At 42.5% G+C, this 11,761-nt stretch overlaps 1 protein-coding gene across 2 annotated transcripts; it reads left to right on the plus strand.

The window, feature by feature from the left end:
* Positions 1–1,524: 1,524 nt before the first annotated feature.
* Positions 1,525–8,576, plus strand: LOC124153023 (E3 ubiquitin-protein ligase TRIM32-like). 2 transcript variants are annotated; one of them, XM_046526122.2, is made up of 2 exons: positions 1,525–1,579; positions 6,147–8,576. In XM_046526122.2, exon 2 carries the CDS (start codon positions 6,169–6,171, stop codon positions 8,353–8,355), a length of 2,187 nt encoding a protein of 728 aa, XP_046382078.1. In that variant the 5' UTR covers positions 1,525–1,579; positions 6,147–6,168; the 3' UTR covers positions 8,356–8,576. The 2 variants fall into 2 exon arrangements, with proteins under 2 accessions (XP_046382078.1, XP_046382079.1); XM_046526123.2 differs by lacking the exon at positions 1,525–1,579 and adding an exon at positions 1,883–2,067.
* The last annotated feature ends 3,185 nt before the right edge of the window (positions 8,577–11,761 follow it).

The following is an 11,761-nucleotide window of genomic DNA, read 5'->3' on the forward strand; positions in this document are numbered from 1 at the left end:
GATTAAATACTCGTTTTGGACACATGAAACAGAAAAGATCCCTGGTCAATGCTTGCCGCGAAGTATGGGGCACGTGTGTGGCGAGCATCAACATATTTATCGTGCAGCACGCAACAGCGATTCACGCGGTACATCCTTTTTCACGACTCTGGAGCTTGTGGTTGTTCCAGTGTATTCGATTCTGGACCAGACAAACCAGTGATTGATATAATCCATCATCGAGCCTTTCCATTTAGGCGCAATGCACGACAAACAATTGTCACTATAGACCAATTGTAACCTGGATTCCCCTCTAGGAACACGGCGCGTGATTTCTTTGTGTGTTGTTTAACGCCGCACTCAGCAATACTCCAGCTATATGACGGTGGTCTGTAAATAATCGAGTCTGAACCAGACAATCCAGTCATTGACAGCTTGACCATCGATCAACGCAATTGGGATACGATGACATGCATCAACCAAGTCAGCGAGCCTGACCACCCGATCCCGTTAGTCGCCTCTAACAAGCATGGATTGTTGAAGACCAACTTTAACCTGGATGTTTACGGCGTGTGAGTTGGGGGAGCGTGGATCCTCAATGTGACGATGGAGTGAGTATGGTTCTATGTCGCTTTTAGCAATATTCCAGCAATATCATGGCGGGGGACATAGGAAATGGGTTTCACATATTATACCCGTGTGGGGAATCTAGCCCGGGTGTTCGTACTATACTGTTAACTGCGGTATGAGTGAGTTAGTTGGGGTTAACGCCGCTTTGAACAGTATTCCAGGCCTGAATTCAATAGGAGTGTCCGCTTGATGAGGGAGCAAAGTCCGAAGTGATGCAAGTCTCAGACGTTTTCCACTTAGATGACATCCACGAGCATGGGTACGGTACTGACAAACGTAGGAACATAATCGGGGCGAACCGGGATTCGAACCCACATTCATAGGCTTCTGGCGTGACCAGGGGACGCAACTCTGCAGAGCGAATCGCGGCGCTTTAGACTTGGCCACCCGTGCCCCCAACTGCGGAATGACATTTCATGGAGAATTCATTATTTTCAGGAACCAAGATTTGAATGATAGATATCATACATTTGACTCTAATAAATCAATGTATAGAATTCGAACTTGTGTTCAGTAATATGAAAAAATGATTTGTAATATCAATAATTCATTCACTTATTTTTATCAATAAATGTATTTTGTATATATCTAAAATCGATTTTGTGAAATCAATACCTTGGTTTTTGATTTTATATCCTATCCTTTGTCTGATATTTCTAATTTTATTATTATTGAATCTCTTAACAGACTGATAATATTAATACGTTTCTTAACATTTTAATAATATCTCATTCGTAAACTACATCTTAAATATTTGCAATATAAAAATAGCAAAACGCACACACCCTAATTTTAATACTTGTAAATATTACGTTTTGGCACACACACGACACTTGAATGCCGAAAAGCACATGACATAGACGTGGCCAGAGATTCAACTGATATATCCCACACAGGAAATATATCTAAGGGAAGTAACTCTAAGAGAAGGCGGCCGACAAAGCCTTTCGTAAACACGGAACAAAACCAGGTAAATGATTTATTCCACAGTTCGTAGCGGTAGCATCGGGTCGCACTGGCTACTCACACTGACAACCAGTTCGTATCACATATCCATTGATCCATTTTAAAGATACTTGAAATTCTTGGGGTGATTTCAACAAGCGATTGATGTGTAATTTGATCTGCGATAAGGCATGTTTAGAATACCTTGCTTATCACATATATACCCAATGTCGGGGATCGAAAGGTCAAGTGACGTCATTTTAATTCCACGTGACAATCAAGGTGACACCATGTAATCAAAGCTGATTGTATTTTGCACTGTGTCAACGGATATAAGCCAAATGTTATTTGCCCTTGCTGGGCGGGTAAATTAGGTCAGCCACGAAGTCGAGGAAAGCGTGACTGGCTGCTGGCGGTTGGCAAATATCAGACCAGCCGACCCGAGTTTTGCCGATCATTTACATGGAATAGACCGAGTTTGTTTGTCATGTCTCAACTCAACTTTTTAAAATGGTAAACATTTCCTTATGGAGCTAGATAGACTACTGCAGTATGTATGATTATGTAGCCATTTCCCTCGGTAGGGGGCGTTCATGTTTATACACAACGAAATGAATTGATATTGAATTATCGATGTTGTAGTATTTGTCAAACACGAAATACTGTTTAAAACTTGCGGTACATGGCATCTTATAACAACACGTGTTAATTATTTTGAATAGTTCAAATCCAATGCTACGAAAAAGCGTTTTCAGCTAAAATTTGTAATAGTTGTAGACCTACATCTCATGTAATTATAATGAAATACGACAGTCTGTGTGTGGAAATGTGATATGCATACACATTGTATTTTTGCGTGCATACTTTGGCAGCTGACGACTGCCAACTGCGAAAACTCAGCAGTTGTATGCGCAGTTGCCTCCCTTGGAACAGTCGTTTCTTTAACGAACCTGGCCCATTTGGTTTCGCTGTCCAGCTTATCCTTTGACATGCTTCCGCATGCAGCTTCATGCAAACGTTAATTGACCGACACAGGAACTATTTTTTATTGATATATAATGCGTATTCTCGACTGCGAATGAAATTAATTGTAAGATTATCTGAATACTGAGTTGCTTTGTGACGTCTGTCAATGCAGAATTTCTGACTCGTCTACCATTCCAGGGTTTGGTTGACATCTGAATGTACTGAATGGATACACATGTATGTCTTCAAACCAGGTGTTTTGTGTTGGGTTTTTTATTGGGGTCGGGGGAGGGTGTGTGTATTAAATACCAAAAATGTTCATAATTAATATTTTGCTAGTTAATAATAATCATACCCATCGAAACTATTTGAAATATGGCGATTTCAACAACTAGTTTTAATATTGTCATGGATATATCCTAGGGTTTGTAACGCAAAAAAATAGCTGCTACAAGATTTATGGTCACAGCTGTCAGTACTATATGAAAGAACCCGTGAAGATCCGGTTAGAAATGATCTTCAGCAACCCATGCTTGTCAAAAGAGGCGACTAACGAGATCGGGTGGTCAGGCTCGCTGACTTGGTTGATGCATGTCATCGTATCCAAGTTGCGTGGACCGATGCTCATGATATCAATCACTGGATTGTCGGGGTCCATACTCGATTATTTACAGACCGCCATCATATAGCTGGAATATTGCTGAGTGCGGTGTTAAACAAACAAACAAATCCAATGAAGCACGGATTTCACCAAAGTAGTAGACCTTTCCTCACACATTAAAGTGACACGCCGTGATATAACTGGAATACTGTTCAAAGCGGCGTTAAACCCAACTCACTCCTTGTATCGAGACCTATCAGAATAATAACTGCTCACCTATTCGCTCATATTGTGGGCAAAATATCAATCTCATTAAAATCAGATCTTAGTTCTCGCTACCGCTAAACAAAGATCTGAGAACATACCATTAGGGGTCACGTCAGAACGACCTTTTATCCGACCAATCAGAGCGTCGTTTACCAGATTATGAAAGTGACAGTCGAAATGTGATTTCTAATCATGCAACCTCAAAAACTTTTACACGGGGTATTACGAACGATAGTTGCGGGCTTAACGACTGAATCCATAAATCTGGACCATCTATTAGCCATTCCAGAATGTTCTTTTGTTCAGGTTTCAAATTTTAAATCGAGAACTTGTCAAAATATGTTTCGAAGCGTAGTCGCCAATTGAAATTAGTGCCGTAAAGCACGAGAAAGCTGCCTTCTGATTGGTTAATTTCGTGTTCTTGTCAGTCAAACCATTGGTCGGCCAAAGTTCGTGAAAGGTTGGTCTGACGTGACCCGTAATGGGTTGCTCTTAGGTCGTTGTTTAGCGGTAGCGATATAAAAATATTGTTAAAACCATACACACTCACTGATGTCAAATAACATGTTTATCTCATGGGGGTCATCTCACAATATTTATGGTTCATAAGTGGCACCGACACAAGCTATGTCAATGATGGGTTTTCTTTAAGTCAAATTTTCTATTTTATGATGTATAAGGTACTTTTCCCCCTGAAAATTCAGGTTAGACTTGGTCTTCAGCAACCCATACTTGTTCAAAGAGGCGACCAACCGGATTGAGTGGTCAGGCTAGCTGGTGTGGTTGATGCATGTCATCGTATCCAAATTGCGAAGATCGACGCTCATGATGTCAGTCACTGGATAGTCTGGTCCTGACTTTATTTACCGCGTTCATATAGCTGGAATATTGCCGGCTACGTCGTTTAACCACAAACTATCAAAGCATCATTGAGTGTTACGTCGTTTGAGTGAAAAACTATGTTGGAAATTATCCAGTAAATAATATGTATGTAAGTGTTTTATAAAAATAGTATTTCATCACTCAGTACATTATAAATATAATTATTTAAAAGTGAATTCATGGTTGTTTGAAAACACTCCATGAGGGCTGCTTCCTTGTTGGGACGCTGAAAACTGCTGATTAGATGCTGTTATCAGCAAGATGGCTGTATCTATTTGCTCAACCAGGAAGAATTGTTTGTCGAGAATAGTTCTGAAAAATATCGGTTGAGAAATGATTCATCACTTAAGACCATCTTCCTGATGCAAGAGAATCCACAAGCCTATATCAAGCCTACTTTTCACCAGGCTTTGATATAGGCTAGTCATTCCGTCACCACTCGCCCCTTTCCGTAACCTGCTAGAAGACTCGTCCCCCTATCGATGACTGTTTGTGCGAAAATACGACAAACCAATCAGAATGGGCGTATGATTTCGAGTTCTTTGTCAAATAATCCCTCATAAAATTTTTTTGATTTTACATATGTCTTGCATCTAAAGATATACACAAGACACAGTTAAATGTGTTCAATCATACTGTATAATTCCGCACGTCCCTATGTGCTTTAAATTGTATCTGAAATATATATAACATATGGGGAAATATATGTGAACCATTACGCAACGAGTTGACAATTGTTTTAGGTATGCCCGTTTGCGCTAAGACGGAACCCAGTCTTAAAAATGGCCATCAGACTGGCCCGAGTCGCTACTGCGGCGTGAAATCTCGGTGAGCTAGCACTATAAATCGGCATCACACACACACACACACACACACACACACACACACACACACAGAGAGAGAGAGAGAGAGAGAGAGAGAGAGAGAGAGAGAGAGAGAGAGTCAGTCGTACCTTAGTCGTGCCGTTGGTTCGTTTACCACATTAGCCCCTGTTAAGAACCTTGGGCTGTCGGCACCATATTCTTGCTCGTAGTGTTTAAGTGGAAAACGTCTTCGGCCACCCACCTCCGCTTGTTACCGCACACACGACATTATACACTTTAGGATGACATGATACACAATTACAACTGTTCCACTTAAATCTACGAATCTCATGTACGATTTCGGGCACGATGGCCCAGTTGTCTAAAGTGAGTGAGTGAGTGAGTTGGTTTTAACGCCGCTTTTAACAGTATTCCAGTTATATTACGGCGTGTCAGCTTAATGTGGGAGGAAAGCCCGAAGTGATACAGGTCTCGGACGTTTACCACTTCGGTGAAACCCACGGGCACGGGTATGGTGCAGACAAACCTAGAAACATAATCGGGGCGAACCGGGATTCGAACCCACGATCATAGGTACCTGGCATGCCCAAGGGACGCAACTCTCCACAGCGAATCGCGGCGCCTTAGACGACTGGGCCACTCGTGCCCCCCAGTTGTCTAAAGTGTCGTAGCTCGCTGTGCAGATTTGCGACAGAACACTATTATCGTGGATTCGAATTCCAAAATTCGTCCTTTTTATGTTCCAGGTTTGTCAGCACAACACTAACACATTAAGCTGACATATCGTGATATGACTGAAATACGATTCAATACCACGTTAAACCTAACTCGCTCACTCATCCATGCATCATCCCATGTTACTGGAAAGATGGACGGGGATACAGTATGTGGAAGTGTGCTATCGTATATACTTGCGGCCCTCGATCCAGGTTAGAATTGGTCTTCAGCAACCCATGCTTGTCGTAAGTGGCAACTAACGGGTTCGGGTGGTCAGCCTCAGTGATGATGCGATGTTACAGTTTATCTCACTCACACAATGTGTCTTCTTTCAGTTGAAGTATCCCTGTCGCCAGGATGGATCTGGCTGACGAGATCTCGGACGAGTATTTGACGTGTAGTATTTGCCTGGATCCGTACCAGGAGCCAAAGCAACTGCCATGCCTTCACAGCTTCTGCAGGAAGTGTTTGGGAGACCACATCGCCAACAACGTCCCACGTGGTCGAACACTGTCCTTCACGTGCCCCGTGTGTCGAAAGGTCACAAAACCCGCCAATCCGGATGGAAACAGATTGAAAGAATGGGCAGACGCTTTCCCAGACAATTTCTTTATTCTTGGATTGATGGAGACGTTAAATACGCGCAGTTCGAGATCGGCAGTCCACACCATACAAAAGACCCTGACCACAGTGTCTGAGAAGTGTACTAAACACCCTGTAAACAAGTGTGACGCTTACTGTACTCTGAAACGTGTTGGTGTGTGCGGACAGTGTTGTTTGGCGGAACACAAGGATTGTGGAAACCATCACCTTAACACTAACGATGCTGCAGACGTCGCAGCCTCGAAGTTGAAAGATTTTAAAACAAAAATGGAGACCTTCAAAGATGACGTGGAGAGAGCAAGAGAAAAATTTGAGCTCTCAAAACCACGGGAACTCCGGTTACAGAAAGAAGAACTTGCTTTAAAGATATCAGAACATTTTTCAGACTTGAAGAGTAAGTTCGTAAAATGTCTCATTCAGAAGGAAAAGGAGGTAGCCGAACAACTGGCGGATATTATAGAGAAGGAGAAGAAAGGAATCCCTGACTCAGTGAACGAATGTTCCTCGTTGATAAAGTCGTTCCACGATACGGTGGACCTCTTTGACAAGCTCATGAGCAGCTCGTCCATAAACGCACTCACAGCATTGTACAACATTGAAGAGCAGATATCCAACTACACCACCGCTGTGGAGACACTTCAGTCCTCCAGCGAGAAGAGTCCCATTGAGTTTGTGCCTCTCGTTAATGAGGTAGAGGAGGTAATGGCTGGAGTCAAGATAGGAGAGATCAAATTGCGGGTCGAGAATGTTGATGTGAAAATAGCTGAGGAGGAGGAAGAGGAGGAGGAGGAGGTGGTTGAGACACCTCAAGAGGCAAAGTTAGAGAGGCTTCAAGCTTCAGCTCCAGTAGAACCTTCCGCTCCACCACCACCAAAACCACAACAAAAACCACAACAACCTGAAGAGCGGCCATATTGTCTCCAGGGATTCTCTTCAGCGTCCCTCAGACCACGCCCAGGGGAATCCTATTCGTTCGGCAGACAACATCCTCGACGACAATATCAACCCCAAAGGTCATCAAATTACATCAGTCCTTCCAGTCAACCCGTCAGTTCGACTGCTCTATCGAGGGACATTCAGTCTCGAACAACCGATGATTTCGACATGACTATGTGGCGATCACTGTCTTTCTTCGGAAACATGACGTATGTTGAAAGGCGAGGTGGACTCGTGGGTATTACGGCTATGTCAAGGAACATGTGTGCTGTGTCGGATAGATTCAATAACAGCATCAAAGTGATCAATATCAAGGGGAAGATTGTCAACACTCTCACCTTCGGAAACATGGATCCTTGGGATATAACTTATGCACATTCTATCAGACAACTGGTTGTAACCTGTCCTAACCAATCTTTTCTGGTTTTTGTAGCAGACGACGCCGACAACAACAGTTACTACATCAGCCAAACCGTACAAACCAGGCCCTATTCCTCAATCTCAAGCTTGAGAAATGATACGTATGTAGTAGGCATGTGTCGACCTCACGGCAACCCGAGAGTAGACGTCATTAACAGCCTCGGAGACGTCCTCTCCTATGTCGACGTTCAGTGTCAGTACCCGCGGTCAGTGGAGGCGTTGAGTGATGGGAAGCTGGTCATCTGCGACTGGAAAAATAAGGCTGTGGTGATGGTTGGGACGAATGGCGCCGTGCTACACTCCTACCATGGAGTCCGAGGCGAGGAACTGAAGGAACCCAATGCAATTACTAAGGATAACAATGGGAATGTGTACATTCTGGATCACAAGACCCGCAAAATCCACGTCCTGCATGGACAGACAGGTGAGTGCCGAACAGTGGTACCGCTGGATGGCGTTCCTGATCCAAGGACCATCTCAATGGTTGAATCGAGTCGGACTGGACAGGCTCTTGTGGTCGTGGACTCTCAGAACGGTGTCCACGTGTATTCTGTTGAAACTGCGCGTAGCCCAACTCAAGTGTGAGTAGCGTACGTCCACTGTTGCATGAGCAGACAACATCCTCGACGACAATATCAACCCCAACGGTCATCAAATTGCACCAGTCCTTCCAGTCAGCCCTTAAGTTCGACTTCTCTATCGAGGGACATTCAGTCTCGAACAACCGATGATTTCGACATGACTCTGTGGCGATCACTGTCTTTCTTCGGAAACATGACGTATGTTGAAAGGCGAGGTGGACTCGTAGGTATAATATTACGGCTATGTCAAGGAACATGTGTGCTGTGTCGGATAGATTCAATAACAGCATCAAAGTGATCAATATCAAGTGGAAGATTGTCAACACTCTCACCTTCGGAAACATGACGTATGTTGACAGGCGAGGTGGACTCGTCGGTATTACGGCTATGACTAACGAATACAAAGAACCTTTAGGCGTGGTGATGGAGCTTTATGACATAAAACCTAAAGACGAATGTTTTTTGTTACATAAAAGGCTGGTACAGATCACAGCCTCCTCCTCGACCTAGGATATCTAATGGTCGGCCAACAACAACACCACATTAACCCGTCTAAAAGTCCACATGTTTCTTATTATCGACCAACCCTGAACTTCTACCCGACCCTGCGACTTGTTAATGGTTGTTTGCTAAGTTCTATTCCACTTCCATTCTCTTGGAGTTATTTTCATTTTAAAAGTTGAGTTTGATGACACTCATCCTACCATGGCTGGACTATTGCTTACTTTGGCGTAAACAAAAAACAAAACTAACCAAAAATGATGACCAGCAATGCCTTTCATAATCGAATCATGATTTTGAAAATCAGGAATGGCTGCGATGTGTTGAAGCCTTGGAGGGCGTCAAGGTACCGTTGTGAATTTGCGAGTGGATGGGACATCGATAGACCAACCCCTATGGTTAACAAATAAGAAACAAGATTTGTATATGGGGCCAAGACATGACTGACTGATCTCTGCCAAAGCATCTCATCATGTCCCCAATAATATTGTCACAGCTTGGCTGGATCTTGGTTTGTCTCTTGTATGTGTTGAGCGATGTTCTCTGTTCAAACTTTCTTGGTGTAGAAGGATGAACCACTGTGTAAACGTGCTTCCTGTGAAACATTGGACTTGGGATCCAGTTCAAGAATTTGTTCCTGTTTTGTACAAAGCCACGTGTTGTAGGTGAAGTAATGGCTGACATTCCGGACTTGACAACTGTGATATGCGCCTTATTATTCTGTATGAACAGAAACGTAAGTCTGTGCTCGCAATGTGTGTCGGATTACGTGAGGTAAGAGAGAAAAGCTTGCGTTTTTAGGCACTTTCGTCAGTACATCACAGGTGTGCATGCACCACGTTAATCCATCGCCTGTGAATACATACGTCTGGTATTCTGTGAAGAATGTTCTTACTATTGTAAAACAACGGATCAAGCCAAGGCCTGGTTCAAGCGAGGGGGGTGGGGTGGGGTGGGGTGTGTGTGTGTGTGTGTGTGTGTGTGTGTGTGTGTGTGTGTGTGTGTGTGTGTGTGTTAGAATACGGTTACAATGCTCTGGGTAATTATTAACTGAGATTGTTTGTGGCTGTGCCCGGGACGGGGGTTGAAGTGGTATAAAATTATTGTCCCCCTGAGAGGATATTTGTGAAAGTGATAAATACTATTGATAACTATTTCTATAGTCAGCATCACACAGTAGCAGTGATTATAATGATGTAAGGGTACAACTCATTTGGTGTAGACTTCAGTAGTGTATGGAGGTGGTGATGTAACAACGATTGCTTGTCAACCTTTCAATTCTGATCGTCATGGGCACTCAATTCCCAAATTCTAAGATTCACAGATTCGCCCAGAATCTTTGATATATACGCGTTCTGGGCTGTCTCGCGTGAGATATAATGTCTGCGCGACTTTCGATTTTCCTCCTACGTGTGATATGAGTAAAACGCAGAAAAAAGTGGCTTACCTCCTCACTAATTCAAAAGCCCACATGGACATACGTTTTATGTATAACACTGCAATGAAAGGGGCTGTGCTCAACGGTCTTCACCTAAAACTGGACTTTTAGTTTCACTAGTTCACGTGAAATTTACATTACACAATCTGGTTACAGTCGTGACTTTATATTAATGTTTGCTTGACCGCCGTGATATTGCTGGAATATTGCTAAAAGCGGCGTAAAACCATACTCACTCACTCACTCACTAATGTTTGCTTGAAATATAATTGTATACCTAGTTTTTCATACCATGAAAAAGCTTTCTTAATATATGCCGACATGTATTGCGTGTCATAATCTTGTTTCACAAGTTACAGTGCAAGCGTGCAGTCTCACTACTCCATTGCTTCCCTGAGAAATACAGTGTCACTGGAAAATGAAAACTGGTTCAACTGTTGGTTCGCGCAGCAAGCTTGGAGCTTTTTAGCTTTTGAACCCATTTAATGAAAAACCGAGTTGTCCCGCCCAAGACCTTGCAGAGCCCTGTGTCTCTGTTTTTAAGGGTAATCATTTACTTTTACGAATATATTTAATGAAATAGCAGACAGGCAAAGTAGGTTTTGTATAAATGACAACGGAAACCAATCCAAATATTGGGATAAGTCGAAATAGGTGACAATAGTTGATGAATGTCAAAGTTAAGGTCCATAAAGAAAATGTTTCGGCAAAATCCTTATTCGCACACATCTTCGATTCTCCAGGGTATTATACCTTGGTGTAATAAATACCTTGAACCTATTCATCATCAAAGCTTCGTTTTGGAATGAACGTTACCATGTCAATCTCTCTTGTCATAAGTTTAGCAAAGAATTCCTGTTTTTCGTGAGTGCAATTTGATTGGTCTGCTATTTTTATCATCAATCTTTTTATTCGGGCTAGAAACGAGGCTGATGTAGCGAACGGATCCAGGGAACGTATAATAGAAAATGAGATATAAAACACTGGACAATCGAGGTTGTATTTGCATGATTGTTTAATATCGACAGTCTGCATGTCTCAAAACATTTATATCACCAAGTATTTGCAGATGTCGCTAGGATTTCGATGTAATGAGGTTTCATTGAAGAGGACTTTATATGACATTGTATTTACATATTTATCAGTTTCGGAGCTGATTGTTTTACATTAAACATTCTTACCTGTAATCCTTGTACCTATGAAAGGAAGTATTGTAAGGGACCTTTTCTCACGAAGAATCCGCAGAATGAACAAGGTTTTAGTAATACTTATGAAATTTGTCAGTTGTTTTTATTGAGGTGACAATTAGACTTTCCAAATTTGCATTTGTAGGACTTTTAACTTTTAACAGTGTAGCTAAAAAGTATCAAAATGGCCAGGTTTGGAGGGTTCCCGGAAGCACTTGTTGAATACTTGGACAGGGTGATACCTTGACCCAAGCTAATTTGATATGTAAATAAAGTCAGTTCAA

The sequence above is a fragment of the Haliotis rufescens genome, unplaced genomic scaffold, assembly GCF_023055435.1.
Source record: "Haliotis rufescens isolate VD_foot unplaced genomic scaffold, xgHalRufe1.0.p SCAF_21, whole genome shotgun sequence".
Taxonomy (NCBI): Eukaryota; Metazoa; Mollusca; class Gastropoda; order Lepetellida; family Haliotidae; genus Haliotis; species Haliotis rufescens.